Source organism: Antechinus flavipes, chromosome 3 (genome assembly GCF_016432865.1).
Source record: "Antechinus flavipes isolate AdamAnt ecotype Samford, QLD, Australia chromosome 3, AdamAnt_v2, whole genome shotgun sequence".
In the NCBI taxonomy this organism is placed as follows: Eukaryota; Metazoa; Chordata; class Mammalia; order Dasyuromorphia; family Dasyuridae; genus Antechinus; species Antechinus flavipes.
The window spans coordinates 626,234,870-626,257,055 of record NC_067400.1 but is presented as its reverse complement, the minus strand read 5'-3'; the positions used below and the strand labels follow the sequence as shown (position 1 = coordinate 626,257,055).

At 43.8% G+C, this 22,186-nt stretch overlaps 1 protein-coding gene across 1 annotated transcript in view; it reads left to right on the top strand.

The window, feature by feature from the left end:
- Positions 1 to 22,186, top strand: part of LOC127557631 (uncharacterized) — a 113,001-nt gene that overhangs the window by 79,806 nt on the left and 11,009 nt on the right. The window contains exons 11-36 of the mRNA XM_051990943.1: positions 95 to 193; positions 677 to 778; positions 1,478 to 1,579; positions 2,238 to 2,339; positions 2,907 to 3,008; positions 5,654 to 5,752; positions 6,738 to 6,839; positions 7,570 to 7,671; positions 8,221 to 8,319; positions 9,396 to 9,497; positions 10,172 to 10,273; positions 10,941 to 11,036; positions 11,710 to 11,811; positions 12,252 to 12,353; positions 12,998 to 13,105; positions 13,931 to 14,032; positions 14,700 to 14,801; positions 15,466 to 15,567; positions 16,238 to 16,339; positions 16,961 to 17,062; positions 17,714 to 17,815; positions 18,160 to 18,261; positions 19,505 to 19,606; positions 20,206 to 20,304; positions 20,984 to 21,085; positions 21,897 to 21,998. Of these exons, the coding sequence (XP_051846903.1) occupies positions 95 to 193; positions 677 to 778; positions 1,478 to 1,579; positions 2,238 to 2,339; positions 2,907 to 3,008; positions 5,654 to 5,752; positions 6,738 to 6,839; positions 7,570 to 7,671; positions 8,221 to 8,319; positions 9,396 to 9,497; positions 10,172 to 10,273; positions 10,941 to 11,036; positions 11,710 to 11,811; positions 12,252 to 12,353; positions 12,998 to 13,105; positions 13,931 to 14,032; positions 14,700 to 14,801; positions 15,466 to 15,567; positions 16,238 to 16,339; positions 16,961 to 17,062; positions 17,714 to 17,815; positions 18,160 to 18,261; positions 19,505 to 19,606; positions 20,206 to 20,304; positions 20,984 to 21,085; positions 21,897 to 21,998 (2,640 nt within the window). The remainder of the gene's footprint in view (positions 1 to 94; positions 194 to 676; positions 779 to 1,477; positions 1,580 to 2,237; positions 2,340 to 2,906; positions 3,009 to 5,653; positions 5,753 to 6,737; positions 6,840 to 7,569; positions 7,672 to 8,220; positions 8,320 to 9,395; positions 9,498 to 10,171; positions 10,274 to 10,940; positions 11,037 to 11,709; positions 11,812 to 12,251; positions 12,354 to 12,997; positions 13,106 to 13,930; positions 14,033 to 14,699; positions 14,802 to 15,465; positions 15,568 to 16,237; positions 16,340 to 16,960; positions 17,063 to 17,713; positions 17,816 to 18,159; positions 18,262 to 19,504; positions 19,607 to 20,205; positions 20,305 to 20,983; positions 21,086 to 21,896; positions 21,999 to 22,186) is intronic.

The window sequence follows — 22,186 nt, the reverse complement described above, 5'->3', positions numbered from 1 at the left end:
TGGTGGATTTGAACCTTGAACCTCAAAAGAGGTTGGGCTTGCATTCTCGAATAATTTTCTAAAACAGTTTTTTCAAATCTCTTTCTGTGAACAGAGATTATAGAGTCCACCCCAGCTGTGGCTTACCCATTGCAAAATAATGGAAACGCGACATGGGTGGCGGATAAACAAGATTCCAGTGACAGTGACTCAGGTGAGTGAGTGAAAAAATAGGAAGATGGGCTGTTCATTTGGGGGCAGAACTTTTTGTGTTTTACGATTTGTCATTAAACATTTATTAAGCATCTACTGTGTGCTAGATGATCTGTGAAGCTCTAGGGATACGAAATGAGGCAAAAAGTAATCTGCCCTCAAAGAGCTCTTGATCTAATGGGGAAGACAACATGAAACAAAATGTGTGCTGAGTATAGAAGAGAGAATTCAGAGAGGGAAAGCACTAGAGTGCCTCGAGTATATTCGTAACTCACTTGGTCTTATACCCCTGTGGAGGGTGAGTTCTGGAGGTACTTTTATCCATCTTTTCCAAATGATTAGACCGAGGACAGAGGAATTAAGTGATTTGTATGAATCATGTCGTGTTCGGTGGAATTTGAACCATGGTCTCTCAGAAGAGGTTGGGCTTGCATTCTTAAATAATTTTCCAAAACAATCTTTTCAAATCTCTTCCTACGAACAGAGATTCTAGAGCCCACACCAAATAGGGCTTTCCCAGTGAACACTGGAGGAGCACCGTGGATAGCGGGTCAACAAGATTCCACTGATAGCGAATCAAGTTCAGGTGAGTGAGTGAAAAAATAGGAGGATGGGCTGTTCATTTGGGGGCAGAGCCTGTATTGTGTTTTACAATCTGTCAATAAACGTTTATTAAGCATCTACAGTATGCTAGATGCTCTGATAAACTCTAGGGCAGTGGTTTTCAAACTTTTGTCCTCAGTATCTTCATGTTGTTTAAAAAAACTATCGAGGATCTGTTCAAAGAGTTTTTGTTCATTTGGGTCATATTTATAACTATTTACTATATTAGAAATAAAAAATGATTTTGAATTTGTAGACCCTCTGAAAGGGTTTCAGAGACCCCAACAATTCTTTGGATTACACTTTGAGGACCACTGTTCTAGGGAAACTAAATGAGGCAAAAGGTAATCTGCCCTCAAAGAGCTCATGATCTAATGGGGAAGACAACATGAAACAAAATGTGTGCTGAGTATAGAAGAGAGAATTCACAGAGGGAAGGCACTAGAGTGCCTAGAGCATATTCATAACTCACTTGGTCTCATACCCCTGTGGAGGGTGTGTTCTGGAGGTACTATTATCCTTCTTTTCCAAATGATTAGACCGAGGACAGAGAAATTAAATGATTTGTATGGAATCATGTCTTGTTTGGTGGAATTTGGACCGTGGTCTCTCAGAAGAGGTTGGGCTTGCATTCTTAAATAATTTTCCAAAACCATTTTTTCAAATCTCTTTCTATGAACAGACAGTCTAATGTCCACACCAGATAGGACTTTCCCAGTGAACACTGGAGGAGCACCATGGACACCGGATAAACAAGATTCCAGTGATAGTGACTCAAGTTCAGGTAAGTGAGTGAAAAATAGGAGGATGGGCTGTTTGTTTGGGGGCAGAACCTGTATTGTGTTTTACGATCTGTCAATAAACAGTTATTAAGCATCTACTGTGTGCTAGATGCTCTGGTAAACTCTAGGGAAACTAAATGAGGCAAAAGGTAATCTGCCCTCAAAAAGCTTGTGATTTAATGGGGAAGGGAACATGAAACAAAATGTGTGCTGAGTATAGAAGAGAGAATTCGCAGAGGGAAGGCACTAGAGTTACCCGGTGTTGGAGTGGAGGCGAAGGAGACAGAAAGTGCCATGACACAGAGAGAGTATTGGAAAGGTCCTTTTTATGGATGCTCAGCCTGGCCTCCTTCCTTGACACGGAATAATATGAATAGTTATGCTCACAGACCCTTTTGTGAAATTGTCCAGTTTGGAAAGTCCTCTGTGTTCGTGATCCTACTGGGTCCTCACAACCCCCCCCCCAGGGCTAGTTCTTCGGGTGCTTTCGTCCCTATTTTCCAAGTGAGGAAACTGAGGCCCAGAGGGATTAAGTCATTGTGTGAAGTCACATCTCAGAAGCTTCTGGTCAGATTGGGACCGAGGTCTCTGAAGAGGCTGGGCTGGCGTTCTCCAATAGTCGTCCCAAATAGTTTTTTCCAAATCTCCCTCCACAAACAGGACTTGAAGCGCCCAAACTAAATGTGACCGTCACCTTGGATGGAGAAGAATCGCCATGGATGTCAGAGAGCAAGGAGTCCAGCGACAGTGACTCGGGTCCAGGTAAGGGAGTGAGAAATGGGGGGACGAGAGTCATGGCTGAGCGGTGCATTGGGGGACATTGCAACAGCCCATCAATGAACATTGATTAAGTACCTGCTGTGTGCCAGATGCTGAGCTAAACAGTAGAGAAGCAAAAGAGGTTCTGTCCTCAAAGAGCTCACAATCTGTGGGGAAGACAACAGGTAACCAGCTCTGCACAAAATCCTGGACAAATAGGAGATAATACACAGAGGGAGGAGACTGGAATTAAGGGGATGGAATGGAGGTGATAGTGCTAGAAAGTCAGCTCCAGGATACACTGAGAATACTGCAAAGATCCTTTGGGTCTGCTCTGCCTGACCTTCAAGCACAATGTCTCCTTGACAGTGAAAAACAATGGTAGTTACGCCAGGTCCTCCCGGCCACCCTGTAGGGCACTCCATGGGTCCTTCTTTCCTTATTTTCCAAGAGGAAGCTGAACCAGAGGGATCGTGTCTTTTGTGTGAGATCACCATTAGAGTGTTTGGTCTCCCAGAAGGGCTGGGCCTGCATTCTCCAATAATTGTCCCGATTTCCCTCCATGAACAGAGTTTCAAGTGGCCGCACCAGAGCTGATGCTCCAGTGGGAAGATACAAATTCAACATGGATGTGGAACGCAAACTATTCCAGTGACACTGAATCTGGTCCAGGTGAGTGAGTGGAAAACAGGAGGATGGGAGTCAGCACTGAGCTGTGCATTTGGAGGGCAGTCCCGTGTGGTATTGCATCAATCAAGCAGTACACATTTATTAAGCACCTGCTGTGTACCAGATGCTGTGCTAAGTTCTAGAGGAAGAAGAGAGTCTGCCCCCAAGGAGCTCACAATCTAATGGGGTAGACAAGATGCAGAGGAATGTGTACAAACAAGCCGTCTCCCAAATAAATAGGAGATCATTCGCTGAAGGAGGGCACTAGTATTAAGAGGGATTGGATTGGAGATGAGAGGAGAAAGTTAGTGCCGTGATATAAAGGGACGCTATTTTTTAAAATAACTTTTTATTGACAGAGCCCATGCCAGGGTAATTTTTTACAACATTATCTCTTGCACTCGCTTCTGTTCCGATTTTTCCCCTTCCTCCCACCACCCCCTCCCCCAGATGGCAAGCAATCCTTTACATGTTGAATAGGTTACAGTATATCCTAGATACAATATACGTGTACAGAACCGAACAGTTCTCTTGTTGCACAGGGAGAATTGGATTCAGAAGGTAGAAATAACCCGGGAAGAAAAACAAAAATGCAAACAGTTTATATTCATTTCCCAGTGTTCTTTCTTTGGGTGTAGCTGCTTCTGTCCATCATTGATCCATTGAAACTGAGTTAGGTCTCTTTGTCAAAGAAATCCACTTCCATCAGAATACATCCTCAAACAGTATCATTGTTGAGGTATATAATGATCTCTTGGTTCTGCTCATTTCACTCAGCATCAGTTCATGTAAGTCTCGCCAGTCCTCTCTGTATTCATCCTGCTGGTCATTCCTTACAGAACAATAATATTCCATAACATTCATAGACCACAATTTACTCAACCATTCTCCAATTGATGGGCATCCTTTCCAGCTTCTAGCCACTACAAACAGGGCTGCCACAAACATTCTTGCACATACAGGTCCCTTTCCCTTCTTTAGTATCTCTTTGGGGTATAAGCCCAGTAGAGACACTGCTGGATCAAAGGGTATGCACAGTTTGATAACTTTTTGAGCATAATTTCAAACTGCTCTCCAGAATGGCTGGATGTGTTCACAATTCTACCAACAATGTATCAGTCTCCCTGCTTTCCCACATCCCCTCCAACATTCTGCCTTATCTTTCCCTGTCATTCTAGCCAATCTGACAGGTGTGTAGTGGTATCTCAGAGTTGTCTTAATTTGCATTTCTCTGATTAATAATGATTTGGAGCATATTTTCATGTGTCTAGAAATAGTTTCAATTTCTTCGTCTGAGAATTGTCTGTTCATGCCCTTTGACCATTTATCAAGTGGAGAATGGATTGATTTCTTATAAATTTGAGTCAATTCTCTATATATTTTGGAAATGAGGCTTTTATCAGAACCTTTGACTATAAAAATGTTTTCCCAGTTTATTGTTTCCCTTCTAATCTTGTCTGCATTAGTTTTGTTTGTACAAAAACTTTTCAATTTGCTATAATCAAAATTTTCTATTTTGTAGTCAATAATGATCTCTAGTTCTTCTTTGGTCATAAATTCCTTCCTTTTCCACAGGTCTGAGAGGTAAACTATCCTAAATTCTTCCAATTTATTTATAATCTCATTCTTTATGCCTAGTTCATGAACCCATTTTGACCTTATCTTGGTGTACGGTATTAAGTGTGGGTCAATGCCTAGTTTCTGCCATACTAATTTCCAATTTTCCCAACAATTTTTGTCAAATAATGCATTCTTATCCCCAAAACTGGGGTCTTTGGGTTTGTCAAACATTAGATTATTAAAGTTATTGGCTGTTTTGTCCTTTGAACCTAATGTATTCCATTGATCAGCTAGTTAAAGGGATGTTATTAATGCCCTTTCTATGTATGCTCTGTTGGTCCACCTTAGTACAATTATTTCTTGACATGGAAAAATCATCATAGTTACACCAGTAGACACTTTTGTGAAATTCTCAAGTTTGGAAAGTACTCTGTGTGTTCATGATCCCATCTGGTCCTGACAAGCATGAGGAGAATTACTTTTTTCTGTATTTTTCAAGTGAGGAAATTGAAGTCCAGAGGGATTAAGTGATTTGTATGAAGTCATAGCTAAGAAGCACTTAGTTTAATTTGAGCCATGGTCTCTCAGAAGAGGCAAAGAAATATATACAAATAAATTGGATAAATAGGAAATAATTAACACAAGGAACGCACTAGAATTAAGAGAGGTTGGAATGGGGGTGGGATAGACAAAGTCAGTGCCATGATATATAGCTAAAGAACATAGAGAATAGTATAAAGGTCCTTTCTGTATATGCTCTGTTGGGCCTTCTTCATACCCCTTTTCCTTAATGTGGAAAAATGATAATAAATATGTTAATAGAGATCTTTGTGAAATTCTCAAGTTTGGAAGTTCTCTGTGCATTCGTGATCCCCTTTGGTCCTCACAACCACCCTGTGGGGAGAGTTCTAGAAGTATATTTTATATTCCAAGTGAGGAAAACGAAGTCCAGAGAGATTAAGTGATTTGGGTGAAATCCTATCTAAAAAGTGTTAGGTGACTTGAGCCACGGCCTCTCAGAAGAGGCTGGGCTTGAGTTCTCAAAGAATTGTCCCAAGTAGTGTATTCAAATCTCCCTCCATGAACAGAGCTTCAGGTGTCCACAGCAGATATGCCCTTGCAGTTGGAAAGAGACCCGCCATGGATATGGGAGAGAAAAACTGCTTCTAATAGGATTTCATCTTCAGGTGAGTGAGTGAAAAACAGGAGATTGGGAGTCACAGCTGAGCTGTTCATTTGGGGGGGTAGCCCCTGTGTAGTCTTATGTCAGTCAATCAATAAACATTTATTAAGCACCGATGTATGCCACTGTGTTAAGCTCTAGAGATAGGAAAAGAGGCAAAACTTGTTTTATCTACATTTGATTGCTTCCTGTCTATAGGAAAGGTGTCAAGGGTAGGAGGAAGAAAAATTTGGAACAGAAGGTTTTACAAAGCTGAGTGTTGAAAACGATCTTTATATGTGTTTGTAAAACTAAAGGGCTATTTAGAAAATAAATAAAAATGATGTGGACCAATAAATAAATAAAAGAAGCAAAAGAGTCTGACCTCAAGGAGCTCACAATCTCAAGGGGGAAACAATAGGCAAACCAATATGTATAAACAAGCTATACCCTGGCTAAATAGAAAGTAATTAACAGAGGGAGACACTAGAGTTGGAATAGAGGTGAGAGAGATAGAAAATGAGTGCCATTATAAAGAACTAACATATACAGAGAATATTTTTTTCCATGTTCTGATTATAAATCCAAGGTTCTATAGAGAATATTTTAAAGATCCTTTATGTTTCATGTACGTGTGTGTGTGTGTGTGTGTGTGTGTTTATGGAGAGAAAGAGAGAGTGAGTGAGTCTGCCTGTCCTCCTTAGGACCTTTTCCTTGATCTGGAAAAATGACAGTAGTTTTGCCAGCAGACACGGTTTTGAAATTCTCAAGCACTGGAGAGTGCTCTGTTCATGATCCCATTTGCTTCACATCTTCTCCACAGGACAAATCCTTTAGGTACTTTATTTTCCAAGTGAGGAAACTGAAGCTCAAAGGTCTTAAGTGATTTATATGAAATTGTATCTAAGAATTGTTTGGTGGAATTTGAAACAAGCTTTCCCAGAAGAGGCTGAGCTTTCATTCTTAAACACTTTTCCAAAGTGGTTTTCCAAATCTCTTTCCATGAACAGACACTCAAGTTCCCACACCAGATGCGACTTTCCCGTTGGAAAATGCAGAATCACCCTGGATGTCGGATAGAAATGATTCCAGTGATAGTGACTTAGGTCCAGGTGAGTGAGTGAAAAACAAGAGCATGGGAGTCACAGCTGAGCTGTTCATCTGCGGGGTAATCCTGTGTCGTATTGTGTCATTCAATCAATAAGCATGTATTAAACACCTACTGAAAGCCAGGTGGGCTAAACTCTATTGTTACTAAAAGGCAAAAGAAGAGCTCATGATCTAATGGGGAAGACAGGGTGCAAACAAATGTGTGCAAATTGGCTATAGCCTGAAAATGTAGGAGATAATTGTCAGAGGGAAGGCACTAGCATTAAGCGGTTTGGAATGGAGGTGGAGGAGACAAAGTCAGTGCCATCATTTGTAGAGAATAGTATAAAGGTGTTTTCCATCTGCTCTGCCGGGCCTGCTTCGTACAACTTTTCCTGGACATAGGAATATAGTAATAGTTACGCCAAGAGAGGCTGTTGTGAATTCTCAGGTTTGGAAAGTACTCTGTGTGTTCACAATCCCAGCTGGTCTTCACAGCCCCCATGTAAGTCAGATTCTATAGGTACTTTTTTTTATTATTATAACTTTTTATTGACCGAGCCCATGCCTGGGTCTCTATAGGTACTTTTATCCTTATTTTCCAAGTGAGGAATTAGGGATTAAGTGATTTGTATGAAATCCTATCTAAGAAGTATTTGGTGGGATTTGAAACAAAGTCTCTCAGAAGAGGCTGGGCTGGAATTCTCAAATGCTTGTCCAAAATGGCGTTTTCAAATCTTCCTCCATGAACAGCACTTCCAACAAACAGACGAGATGTGACCTTCCTGTCAGACAATAGAGACGCCCCATGGCTCTTGGAGACCAAAGAGTGGAGTGATAGTGATTCGGATCCAGGTGAGTGAGTGAAAAGCGGGGGGATCGGAGTCACTGCATCTGGGGAGCGGTCCTTGTGTTGTACTATATTAATATTAATAAGCATTTATGAAGCACCAAATGCTGCACTACACTCTATGGATACTAGAAGCGGTAAAAGATTGGAAGGCACTGGAATTAAGAGGGGTTGGAATGGAGGTGGGGGAGACAAAGTCAGTGCCATGACACATAGGGAATAAAAGAATGATCATTTCTATATATGTCCTGCTGGCCCTTCTTTGTATACCTTTTCCTTGACATAGGAATATAGTAATAGTTACGCCAAGAAAGATTGTTGTGAAACTCAAATGTGGAAAGTACTCTGTGCGTTCATGATGCCATTTCGTTCTATAGATACTTTTATTCTTATTTTCCAAGTGAGGAAACAGAGGCTCAAAGGGATTAAGTGATTTGTATGAAATCCTATCTAAGAAGTGTTTGGTGGGATGTGAAACAAAGTCTCTCAGAAGAGACTAGGTTGGAATTCTCAAATGCTTGTCCAAAGTGGTGTTTTCAAATCTCCATGAACAGGACTTCCAACAAACAGACGAGATGTGTCCTTCGAGACGAACAGAGACGCTTCATGGCTCTTGGAGCCCAAAGAGTGGAGTGATAGCGATTCAGATCCAGGTGAGTGAGTGAAAAACGGGAGGATCCGAGTCACTGCATTTGGGGAGCGGTCCCCGTATATAGTGTTCTGGTTGGTTTTCTGGAGGTCTTGGAGCAGCCTTCGTTTCAGTTGACTAATAACCACAAGAATAGTCAGGTGTTAAAGTCCAGATTCTTTATTGTCTCCTCGCGTGGGGCCCCGGACTAGGTTGGTCTCAGTGGAGGAAATGCAGGTGGACGGGCCAGCCACCAGTGGTGTGAGATGGAGTGAATCTCTCTGGCTAAGTTTGTCCCAGTTTATATGCTTTATTCTAATTACATTATCATAGGTGTCAATCTTGTGGAACTATATTAAGTACTAAGTACATGCACTGAACTAGAGAACTATTAATCACCACACTAAACTAGATAACCCTTTTCTTATCGATTCCACTGAGTTAACACCTTGTAAGAATCCTTGTTTCAAGTTCAGAGTTCTGGCCCATAACACTTGTGTTGTGTTGTATTAGTATTGATAAGCATTTATTAAGTACCTGCTGGGTACCAGATGCTGTACTAGACTTTGTGCATAAGAGAAGAGGTAAAAGATTGCCTGCCCTCGAGGAGCTCCCAATCTAATGGGGCAGACAGTATTTAAAGAAACGTGAACAAATAAGACATATCCTGGATAAATGGGAGATAACTGGCAGAACGAAGGCACTAGAATTAAGAGGAGTTGGGATGGAGGTGGGGGAGACAAAGTCAGTGCCATGACACATAGGGAATAAAAGAACGATCATTTCTATATATGCCCTGCAGGTCCTTCTTTGTATACCTTTTCCTGGACATACTAATATACTAGTAGTTACGCCAAGAGAGACTGTTGTGAAACTCAAGTGGGAAAGTTCTCTGTGTGTTCATGATGCCATTTCGTTCTGTAGATACTTTTATTCTTATTTTCCAAGTGAGGAAACAGAGGCTCAAAGGGATTAAGTGATTTGTATGAAATCCTATCTGGGAAGTATTTAGTGGGATGTGAAACAAAGTCTCTCAGAAGAGACTGGGCTGGAATTCTCAAATGCTTGTCCAAAATGGCGTTTTCAAATCTCCATGAACAGGACTTCCAACAAACAGACGAGATATGACCTTCGAAGTGGAAAACAGAGACTCAGCATCGCCTTTGGAGAGCAAACAGGGCAGTGATAGTGATTCAGGCCCAGGTGAGTGAGTGAAAAACGGGGGGATCCGAGGCACTGAATTTGGGGAGCGGTCCTTGTGTTGTATTAATAAGCATTTATTAAGCACTTGCTGGGTGCCAGATGCTGTGCTAAACTCTATGGATACTAGAAGAGGTAAAAAATTGCTTATCCTCAAAGAGCTCCCAATCTAATGGGAAAGACAGTATTCAAAGAAACATGAACAAATAAGACATATCCTGGATAAATAGGAGATAGTTGGCAGAAGGAAGTCATTAGAATTAAGAGAAGTTGGAATGGAGGTGGGGGAGATAGAAAGTCAGCACCATGATGAGAAGCTAATCTCCATAGAGAATTCTATCAAGATCCTTTCTATCTCTGCTCTGCTGGACCTTCTCAGGACTCCTCTTCCTTGACGTGGAAAAATACGCCAACAGACACTTGTGTGAAATTCTCAGTTATGGAATCACATTGTGTCTTAATGATCCCATTTGGCCCTGACTGCCACCCTACAGGGCTAGTTGTATAGTCCTTTATTCTTATTTTCCAGTTGAGGAAATTGAGATTCAGTCAGTTGTATGAAATCATATCTAAGAATTGCTTGGTGGGATTTGGACCACGGTCTCTCGGAAGAGGCTGGGCTTGAATGCTCCAATAATTGTCTCAAGTACTTTTTTCAAATCTCACTCCATGAACAGAGCCTCAAGTCTACAGCCCAGAGCTGACCTCCGTGTTTGAAAGCGGATACTCACAATGGATGCTGGAGAGAAAAGACGTTAGTGCTGACCAGTCAGCTCCAGGTGAGAGAGGGAAGGACGAGAGGATGGCAGCAGTCCCAGCTGAGCTACATATTTGGGGGGCAGTTCTGGTGTGGTATTGCATCAGTCAGCAAATATTTAATAAGCACCTGCTATGTGCCGGATGCTGTGCTAAACTCTGGGGTACTGATAGAGGGGCAAGGGATCTACTCACACGGGGTTCGTAATCTCACGGGGAAGGCAATATTCAGAGAAATGTGAACACATACATTATATCCAGGATAAGGAGGAGATGAGTGTAGGAGGAACGCCCTAGAATTGAGAGGACTTGGGATGGAGGTGGGAGAGGCAGAAAGTCAGTGCCATGATATGCAACTGAAAACCGGGAACAGTGTAAAAGACTTTCTGGGAAGACTCTGCTGAGCCTTCATCAGCGGGGTTTCCTTGACGTGGACGAATGGTAATGCTTCTGCCACGGATATCTTGGTGAAATTCTCAACTTTGGAAAGTTCTCTGTGAGCTCACCACCCCCTCTGGGAAGAGTTCTACTTTTATCCTTGTTTTCCAAACAATGGAACTGAGATCCAGAGAAATTCAGTGATTTGTATGAAATCTTCTCTAAGGAGTGTTTGGTCTCTCAGGAGAGGCTGGACTTGCATTCTCCAGTAGTTTTTCAAAGTTGTTTTTTCAAATCTCCCTCCATGAACAGAGCCTCAAGTGTTGACTCCAGAAGGGACCATCCAGTTGGACAGCTCAGCTTCTCCCTGGATGTCGGATAGAAATGACTCCAGTGATAGTGATTCAGGTACAGCTGAGTGAATGGGGAACATGGGTCATAGCTGAGTCGGTCATTTGGGGGGCAGTCCCTGTGTTGTATTGTGTGAGTCTATCTTAAACATGTATTAGGCACCTGCTGTGTGCCAGATGCTATGCTAACCTCTATGGATATTAAAAAGGGTAAGAGAGTCTGCTACAGTCTCATGGGGAAGGCAGTATGTCAACAAATGTGTACAAACAAGCTGCTTGCTGGAAAATAGGAGATAATTAAGAGAAGAAGGCCACTGGAATTAAGAAAGGGGAGGGAAGTGCCGGGATACACAATTAAATACACAGAATATCATAAAGGTCCTTTCTATGAGTGTCTGCCTGGCCTTCTCAGTGTAGTTTTTGTCTTGACATGGAACTATTATAATAGTTATGCCAGCAGAGAATTTTATGACATTCTCAAGGATGGAAATACTCGGTCTGCTCATGATCTCATTTCATTCTCACAACCCTTCTGTAGGGTAATATCTGTAGATTCTTTTATCCTGTTTTCCAAATGATGGAACTGAGATCCAGAGAGATTAAGTGATTTGTATAAATCATATCTTAGAAGCGTCAGGGGGAATTCGAACCAAGTCCTCTCAGAAGAGGCTGGACTTGAATTCTCAAATAATTGTCCTAAGTGGCTTTTTCAAATCTCCCTCCATGAACAGGACTTGAAATTTCCAAACCGAATGCGACCTTTCCATTGGAAAGAAAAGAATTACCTTGGATGATGGAGAACAAAGATTCCAGTGATAGTGACTCAGCTCCAGGTGAGTGAGTGAGTGAAAAACAGGAGGATGGGAGACACTCCTGAGTTCTTCATTCGAGGGGTGGTCCCTGTGTGGTATTGCTTCAGTCACTCAATAAACATTTATTGAGCACTTGCTGTGTGCCTAATGTTGCTAAGCTGTAGGGATGCTAAAAGGAGGAGCTCATAATCTTATGGCGAAGACACTATGCACAGAAATGTGTGCAAAGAAATGTGTACAAACAAGTTGTACCATAGATAAACAGGAGATAATTAACAGAGGAAGATGCTAGAATTGGAATGGAGGTGGAAGAGACAGAAATTCAGTGCCATGATACTTAGAGAATATGTTTCCTTCTATATATAATCTGTCTGACTTTCTAAGTACGCTCAGAGGAGGCTGGGCTTGTGTTCTCCAGGGATTGTCTCAAGTAATATTTTCTAATCTCACTCCATGAACAGGACTGGGAACCTCCAAACCAGATCGGACCTTCCCTTTGCAAAAACAAAGGACCCCATGGATGTTTGAGAATAAACATTTCAGTGACAGCGCCTCATCTCCAGGTGAGTGAGGGAGGGAGTCACATCTGAGTTCTCTATTTGGAAGCGGTCCTTGGGTAGTGTTGCCTCAGTCAATCAATCAACATTTATTAAGTGCTTGCTGTGTGCCTGATATTGCTAGGCTGTAGGGATACTAAAAGAAAGAAAAGAGAGTCTGCCTTCAAGGAGCCCCATAAGCCCATGGGGAAGACAATATCCCAAAAATGTGTACAGACAAGGTGTATGCTGGATAAATAGGAGATAATTACAGAGGAAGATGCTAGAATTAAAGGTATTGGAATGGAGGTGGAGGAGACAGAAAAGTCAGTGCCATGATACATACAGAACACTAGAGGTTCTTTCTATTCATGGTCTGCTGGCTTTGTAAGTACACCTTTTCCTGAACATGGAGAAATAATAAGTTGGGAAAGTACTCTGTGTGTTCATTGTTCCATCTGCTCCTCACAGCCACCTTGTAGGGCGAGTTCTCTAGGTCCTTTTACCCTTATTTTTCAAGCGAGGAAACTGAGAACCAGAGGGATTGTGTCATTTGTATGAAATCACAACTTAAAAGTGTTTGGTGTAATTCGAAGCAAGGTCTCTCAGAAGAGGCTGGGCTTGAATTTTTAACTAAGTGTCCTAAGGAGCTTTTTCAAATCTCCCTCCAGACGCGGGGTATGACGCTTCCAAACCAGATCAGACCTTCCCTTTGGAACAAAGACAATCACCATTTATGTGGGAGAACAAAAATCCCAGCGACGCTGAATCAGAACCTGGTGAGTGGATGAAAAACAGGAGGATGGGAGTCACAGCTGAGCTGGGCTTTGCGGGGGTGGTCTCTGTGTAGTATTGCATCAATCAAGTAATACGCATTTAGTAAGCACCTGCTGTATGCTAGATGCTGTGCTAAGCTCTAGATGCTACCAGAGGGAAGAGAGAATTTGCCTGTAGAGAGCTTACAATCTAAGGGGACAGACTATATGCAATGAAATGTATATAGACAAGTTGTACCATGGATTAAATGAAGATAATTAACAAAGGAAGATGCTAGAATTAAGGAGGGTTGAAATGGAGGTGGGGAGACAGAGAGTTGGTGCCATGATACATAGAGAACACTAAAAAACTCCTTTCTGTATGTGCTCTGTGGGACTTTTGTACAGCCTTTCCTTGATGTGAAAAAGATGGTAATAAATGCCCCAGAGATGCTTGAGTGCTCATGATCCCTTTTGGTCCTCACACCGTCTCTGTAGGGCAAGTTCTACAAGTAATTGCATCCTTAGTTTCCAAGTGAGGAAACTGAGGCCTACAAGGATTAAGTGATTTGTATGAAATCCTAAGAAGTGGGTGTTGGGGACAGCTAGGTGGAGCTGTGGACAGAGCACTAACTCTGAAGTCAGGAGGACCTGAGTTCAAATCCAGCCTCAGACACTTAAAATTTTCTTGGCTGTGTGGTCCCGGGCAAGTCACTGAACCCCATTGCCTCAGGAAAAAAAAAAAGAAATGGGTGTTGGAATATGAACTAAGATTTCTCAGAAGAGGCTGGGCTTGCATTCTCCAATAGTTGTTCAAAGTAGTTTTTCCAAATCTCCCTCCACAAACAGACATTGAAGTAATTACAACAGATGAGCCCATAGAGCTCGAAAGACAAGACACACCATGGATGATGGACGGAAGAGATTCCAATGATGACATGTCAGCTCCGGGTGAGTGAGTGAAGAAGGGGAGGATGGCAGTCCCAGCTGAGCTGTGCATTTGGGGGGCAGTCCTGTGTCATGTTGCATTGGTACATGAATAAACATTTATTAAGCACCTGCTTTGTGCCAGATGCTGTGCTAAGCTCTGGGGATACTAAAAGAGCCCTCAAAGAGCTCACAATCTAATGGGGAAGACAATATGCAGCAAAATGTGTTCAGGCAAGCTATCTCCCAGATAGATACAGAAAAATCAACAGAGGGAAGGCACGAGGTTCCAGAGAGGTAAAAATGGAGGTGGAAGGGAGACAGAAAGTCAGTGCCATGATCGTTGTTGAATACAATGAAGCTTTTTCTCTATATGGTCTTCCTGGACTTCTTGGTGTACCTTTTCCTTGAAATGAAAGAATGATCACAGTTACTACTGTGCGATTCTCATGTGTGGAAATTGTTCATTACTCTGTTGGTCGTCACCACCCCTATAGGGAGAGTTCTACGTGAACTTTTATCCTCTTTTCCAAGTGAGGAAACGGAGACCCAGAGGAATTAAGTGATTTGTATGAAATCCTTTCTCAGAAGGGTTTGGGGGGATCGGAACCCGAGGGCCCCAGAAGAGGCTGGGCTTGCATTCTCCAATAGTTGTTCAAAGTAGTTTTTCCAAATCTCCCTCCACAAACAGACATTGAAGTAATTACAACAGATGAGCCCATAGAGCTCGAAAGACAAGACACACCATGGATGATGGATGGAAGGGATTCCAATGATGACATGTCAGCTCCGGGTGAGTGAGTGAAGAAGGGGAGGATGGCAGTCCCAGCTGAGCTGTGCATTTGGGGGACAGTCCTGTGTCATGTTGCGTCGGTACATGAATAAACATTTATTAAGCACCTGCTGTGTGCCAGATGCTGTGCTAACCTCTAGGGATACTAAAAGAGCCCTCAAAGAGCTCACAGTCTAATGGGGAAGACAATATGCAGCAAAATGTGTGCAGGCAAGCTATCTTCCAGATAAATACAGAAAAATCAACAGAGGGAAGGCACGAGGTTCCAGAGGGGCAAAAATGGAAGTGGAAGGGAGACAGAAAGTCAGTGCCATGATGGTTGTTGAATACAATGAAGCTTTTTCTCTATATGGTCTTCCTGGACTTCTTGGTGTACCTTTTCCTTGAAATGAAAGAATGATCACAGTTACTACTGTGAGATTCTCATGTGTGGAAATTGTTCATTACTCCCTTGGTCATGACCCCTATAGGGAGAGTTCTACGTGAACTTTTATCCTCTTTTCCAAGTGAGGAAACGGAGACCCAGAGGAATTAAGTGATTTGTATGAAATCCTTTCTCAGATGGGTTTGGGAGGATTAGAACCCGAGGGCCCCAGAAGAGGCTGGGCTTGCATTCTCCAATAGTTGTTCAAAGTAGTTTTTCCAAATCTCCCTCTACAAACAGACATTGAAGTAATTACAACAGATGAGCCCATAGAGCTCGAAAGACAAGACACACCATGGATGATGGATGGAAGGGATTCCAATGATGACATGTCAGCTCCGGGTGAGTGAATGAAGAAGGGGAGGATGGCAGTCTCAGCTGAGCTGTGCATTTGGGGGACAGTCCTGTGTCATGTTGCGTCGGTACATGAATAAACATTTATTAAGCACCTGCTGTGTGCCAGATGCTGTGCTAAGCTCTAGGGATACTAAAAGAGAGTCTGCCCTCAAAGAGCTCACAGTCTAATGGGGAAGACAATATGCAGCAAAATGTGTGCAGGCAAGCTATCTTCCAGATAAATACAGAAAAATCAACAGAGGGAAGGCACGAGGTTCCAGAGGGGCAAAAATGGAAGTGGAAGGGAGACAGAAAGTCAGTGCCATGATCGTTGTTGAATACAATGAAGCTTTTTCTCTATATGGTCTTCCTGGACTTCTTGGTGTACCTTTTCCTTGAAATGAAAGAATGATCACAGTTACTACTGTGAGATTCTCATGTGTGGAAATTGTTCATTACTCCCTTGGTCATGACTCCTATAGGGAGAGTTCTACGTGAACTTTTATCCTCTTTTCCAAGTGAGGAAACGGAGACCCAGAGGAATTAAGTGATTTGTATGAAATCCTTTCTCAGATGGGTTTGGGAGGATTAGAACCCGAGGGCCCCAGAAGAGGCTGGGCTTGCATTCTCCAATAGTTGTTCAAAGTAGTTTTTCCAAATCTCTTTCCACGAACAGACCTTCAAGTAGCTACCGCAGATGAGCCCCTAGAGCTCGAAAGACAAGACACACCATGGATGATGGATGGAAGGGATTCCAATGATGACATGTCAGCTCCGGGTGAGTGAGTGAAGAAGGGGAGGATGGCAGTCCCAGCTGAGCTGTGCATTTGGGGGGCAGTCCTGTGTCATGTTGCGTCGGTACATGAATAAACATTTATTAAGCACCTGCTGTGTGCCAGATGCTGTGCTAAGCTCTAGGGATACTACAGCAAAATGTGTGCAGGCAAGCTATCTCCCAAATAGATACAGAAAAATTAACAGAGGGAAGGCATGAGGTTCCAGAGGGGTAAAAATGGAGGTGGAAGGGAGACAGAAAGTCAGTGCCATGATCGTCATTGAATACAATGAAGCTTTTTCTCTATATGGTCTTCCTGGACTTCTTGGTGTACCTTTTCCTTGAAATGAAAGAATGATCACAGTTACTACTGTGAGATTCTCATGTGTGGAAATTGTTCATTACTCCCTTGGTCATGACCCCTATAGGGAGAGTTCTACATGAACTTTTATCCTCTTTTCCAAGTGAGGAAACGGAGACCCAGAGGAATTAAGTGATTTGTATGAAATCCTTTCTCAGAAGGGTTTGGGGAGGGATTAGAATCCGAGGGCCCCAGAAGAGGCTGGGCTTGCCTTCTTCAATAGTTGTTCAAAGTAGTTTTTCCAAATCTCCCTCCACGAACAGACCTTCAAGTAGCTACCGCAGATGAGCCCCTAGAGCTCGAAAGACAAGACACACCATGGATGATGGACGGAAGGGATTCCAATGATGACATGTCAGCTCCGGGTGAGTGAGTGAAGAAGGGGAGGATGGCAGTCCCAGCTGAGCTGTGCATTTGGGGGGCAGTCCTGTGTCATGTTGCGTCGGTACATGAATAAACATTTATTAAGCACCTGCTGTGTGCCAGATGCTGTGCTAAGCTCTAGGGATACTAAAAGAGAGTCTGCCCTCAAAGAGCTCACAGTCTAATGGGGAAGACAATATGCAGCAAAATGTGTTCAGGCAAGCTATCTTCCAGATAGATACAGAAAAATTAACAGAGGGAAGGCATGAGGTTCCAGAGGGGTAAAAATGGAGATGGAAGGGAGACAGAAAGTCAATGCCATGATGGTTGTTGAATACAATGAAGCTTTTTCTATTTATGGTCTTCCTGGACTTCTTGGTGTACCTTTTCCTTGAAATGGAAGAATGATCACAGTTACTACTGTGAGATTCTCGTGTGTGGTCGTCACCACCCCTATAGGGAGAGTTCTACGTGAACTTTTATCCTCTTTTCCAAGTGAGGAAACGGAGACCCAGAGGAATTAAGTGATTTGTATGAAATCCTTTCTCAGATGGGTTTGATGGGATCGGAACCCGAGGGCCCCAGAAGAGGCTGGGCTTGCATTCTCCAATAGGTGTTCAAAGTAGTTTTTCCAAATCTCTTTCCATGAACAGACCTTCAAGTAGCTACCACAGATGAGCCCATAGAGCTCGAAAGACAAGACACACCATGGATGATGGACGGAAGGGATTCCAATGATGACATGTCAGCTCCGGGTGAGTGAGTGAAGAAGGGGAGGATGGCAGTCCCAGCTGAGCTGTGCATTTGGGGGGCAGTCCTGTGTGACGTTGTGTCGGTACATGAATAAACATTTATTAAGCACCTGCTGTGTGCCAGATGCTGTGCTAAGCTCTAGAGATACTACAACAAAATGTGTGCAGGCAAGCTATCTCCCAGATAGATACAGAAAAATTAACAGAGGGAAGGCATGAGGTTCCAGAGGAGCATCTTTCTCAGAAGGGTTTGGGGGGATCAGAACCCGAGGGCCCCAGAAGAGGCTGGGCTTGCATTCTCCAATAGTTGTTCAAAGTAGGTTTTCCAAATCTCCCTCCACGAACAGACCTTCAAGTAGCTACCGCAGATGAGCCCCTAGAGCTCGAAAGACAAGACACACCATGGATGATGGACGGAAGAGATTCCAGTGATAACATGTCAGCTCCGGGTGAGTGAGTGAAGAAGGGGAGGATGGCAGTCCCAGCTGAGCTGTGCATTTGGGGGGCAGTCCTGTGTCATGTTGCGTCGGTACATGAATAAACATTTATTAAGCACCTGCTGTGTGCCAGATGCTGTGCTAAGCTCTAGGGATACTAAAAGAGAGTCTGCTCTCAAAGAGCTCACAGTCTAATGGGGGAAGACTGTAATGGGCTGAGTCTCGAGTTGATGCACTGAGGTCCCAAGCACGTGAGGCTAAATAGTCATTGGACCATACTCTATTCATATATAAGCTTGGAGGAAGAATGGCCCCCGCCCACTCTTTGTGCAGGTCCTGATGTGTTGTATAGGAAATGACGTTTTTGGTCATTTTTTGCGATCGCGACTGCCCTTCATGGAGTCAGGAATTCAGGTTAAGGGAAAAATCTTCAATCTTATTCTCAGTAGAGGTGAAGAAAGATTGCGATAGCAATATGGGCAGCTGCGACAGGAAGCCAGCCAGCAGAGGTGAAGGGGGATTGCAGGTGAAAGGGGGATCGGAGGTGAAGGGGGGTCACCATAACAATGTGAGCAGCTGTGACAAGACCCCAGCCAGCAGTCTCTCCTTCCGCTTCCCTTTCCACTCCCCTGCCTCCACCCACCAAAAACGTCATTTCCTATACAACACATCAGGACCTGCACAAAGAGTGGCGGGGGCCATTCTTTCTCCAAGCTTATATATTAATAGAGTAGGGTCCAATTAGTATTTAGCCTCGCCTGAGGCCCATTACAGAAGACAATATGCAGCAAAATGTGTGCAGGCAAGCTATCTCCCAGATAGATACAGAAACAACAGAGGGAAGGTACGAGGTTCCAGAGGGGCAAAAATGGAGGTGGAAGGGAGACAGAAAGTCAGTGCCATGATCCTTGTTGAATACAATGAAGTTTTTTCTATATATGGTCTTCCTGGACTTCTTGGTGTACCTTTTCCTTGAAATGGAAGAATGATGACAGTTACTACTGTGAGAGTCTCATGTGTGGAAATTATCCATTACTCCGTTGGTCATGACCCCTCTAGGGAGAGTTCTACATGAACTTTTATCCTCTTTTCCAAGTGAGGAAACTGAGACCCAGAGGAATTAAGTGATTTGTATGAAATCCTTTCTCAGAAGGGTTTGGGGAGGGATTAGAAGCCGAGGACCCCAGAAGAGGCTGGGCTTGCATTCTCCAATAGTTGTTCAAAGGAGTTTTCTCAAATCTCTCTCCGTAAGCAGAGCTTCAGATGGCCGCTCCTGATGAGAACTTGCCCATGGAAAGAAAGGACTCGTCATGCATGTGGGAGAACAAAGAATCCAATGAGATTGGCTCAGGCCCTGGTGAGTGAGTCAGAAATGGGAGGAGGGGAGTCCTGAGCTGTGCGTTGAGGTGGGGGGGGGGGGGAAGGAAGGGGGGAAATCCTGTGTAGTGTTGTGTCAGCCCATCAATAAGCATTGATTAAGCACCTGCTGTGTGCCAGATGTGCTAAACTCGAGGGATACTGTGAGTGGTGAAAGATTGCCTGCTCTTAAAGAGCTCCCACCTAACGGGGAGGCAATATGCACAGATAAGTGTAGCAGATGAGCTGCTTCCTGGGTAAGCAGACAGTTAACAGAGTGAGGGCGGTGGAAGTAACAGGAGCTACTGTGTGGCTGAGGGAGACAAAGCCAGCGACGTGATCCAGGAGAATACTAGCCGTGGTCCTTTCCATGTGTGGTCTGCCTGTCCCCCTCAGGGCACCTGTCTCTTGAGGGGGAAAAGCGATAATAGTTACGCCGACATGTGTCCACGACCCCCTTTGGTCCTCACAACCACCCCGTAGGGCGGCGTCTATAGGTACTATAGAAACGCCCCTAAGAAGCCTTTGGTGGGATTTTAACCAAATCTGAACCAATCGTCCAAAGTTGTTTTGTTTTGTCAATTTTCCCTCCACGAACAGAGCTTCCAGGGTCCACACGAGATGCGTCCTTCCAGGTGGGAAGATCATCCCCCTGGGTGTCAGAGAGCAAGGATTCCAGCGACAGTGAGTCAGGTCCTGGTGAGTGAGTGAGAAACCGGAGGATGGCAGTCACGGCTGAGCATGCAGCGGGGGCGGTCCTTGTGCTGTCTTATGTCACTCTGTCAGTAATGATTAACCACCTGCTGGGGGCGGGGCTCTGGGATGCTGCAAGAGGCTGGAGTCTGCCCTTAGGGAGTCACGGTACAGTCGGGGAGAGAAGGTGCCAAAGGATTTGTACAAACAAGCTACAGCCTGGCTGTATAGGAGATAATTAACAGCGAGAAGGCGCTAGGATTAAGGGAGGTTGGAATGGAGGTGGGGGAGATCGTGTCGGACACGTAGGGAACCCTGTAAGGTTCTTGCTGTGTATGGCCGCTGGGCCTGCTTTGGTCTGCTTTGTACGATTTTTCCTTGATGTGGGCGAATGATCATAGCTATTTTTGTAATAGCCGCATGTTCGCAAAGTACTCTGTATGCTCGTGATCCCATTTCACCCTCCCAAGCACCCTGGAGGGCGGTGGCTAGAGATAATTTTCTCCTTATTTTCCAAATGATGGAACTAAGAATCAGAGGAATTAAGTGATTTGAGTGAAATCCTATCTACAAAGTGTTTGGTTATATCGGAACCACGGTCTCTCACACGGTCTCTCACAAGAGGCTGGCTTTGAATTCTCTAATGATTGTCCAAGGAGTTTTTCAAATTTCTCTCCACGAACAGAATTTCAAGTGTCCACACCAGACTTGAACTCCCAATGGGAAAAAGCAAAATCAGCATGGACATGGAGGACAAACTATTCCAGTGATACCGAATCAGGTCCAGGTGAGTGAGCGGAAAACAGGAGGCTGGGAGTCAGCGCTGAGCTGGGCATTTAGAGGGGGTCCCTGTTCGGTATGGTATCAATAAGTTGATAAACATTTTTTTTTGACTGAGGCAGTTGGGGTGATTTGCCCGGGGTCCCTCAGCTAGGAACTGTTAAGTGTCTGAGGCCAGATTTGAACTGACTTCAGGGCTGGTGCTCTTTCCACTGCACCACCAACCCAATTAATAAACATTTATTAAGCATTTACTGTGTACCAGATGCTGTGCTAAGATCTAGGTAGACTAGATAAAAAAAATGGAAAAGAGGGTCTTGCAATCTCATGGGGAAGATAATACGCAAAGAAATATATACAAATAAATTGGATAAATAGGAAATAATTAATGAAAGGAAGGCACTAGAATTAAGAGGGGTTGGGATGGGGGTGGGGAAGATAAAGTCAGTGCCATGATACATAGCTAAAGAACAGAGAATAGTATAAAGGTCCTTTCTGTATATGCTCTGTTGGGCCTTCTTCGTACCCTTTTTCCATGACATGGAAAAATGATTATAAATATTCTAATAGACCTTTGTGAAATTCTCTGTGTGTTCGTGATCCCCTTTGGTCCTCACAACCACCCTGTGGGGAGAGTTCTGGAAGCACATTTTATTTTCCAAGTGAGGAAAGCGAGGTCCAGAAAGATTAAGTGATTTGGGTGAAATCCTATCTAAGAAGTGTTGGGTGACTTGAGCCACGGCCTCTCAGAAGAGGCTGGGCTTGAATTCTCAAACAATTGTCCTAAGTAGCATTTTCAAATCTCCCTCCACAAACAGAGCTTCAGGTGTCCACAGTAGATGTGCCCTTGCAGTTGGAAAACAGAGCTTTGCAATGGGTACTGGACAGAAAGACCTCCAATTATGAGGAATCAGCTTTAGGTGAGTATGGGAAAAGCGGGAGGCCGCCGTCCTGAGCTGTGCACCTGGGGGGTGTGCCAGAGGCTGTACTAAGCTCGGGGGCACTAAGAGATGGAAAAGAGAGCCTGAACTCAAGGAGCTCATGATCCCATGGGGAAGGTGACACACAAAGGCTACATGGGCTCAAACCGGCTGTTCCCTGGATGAAT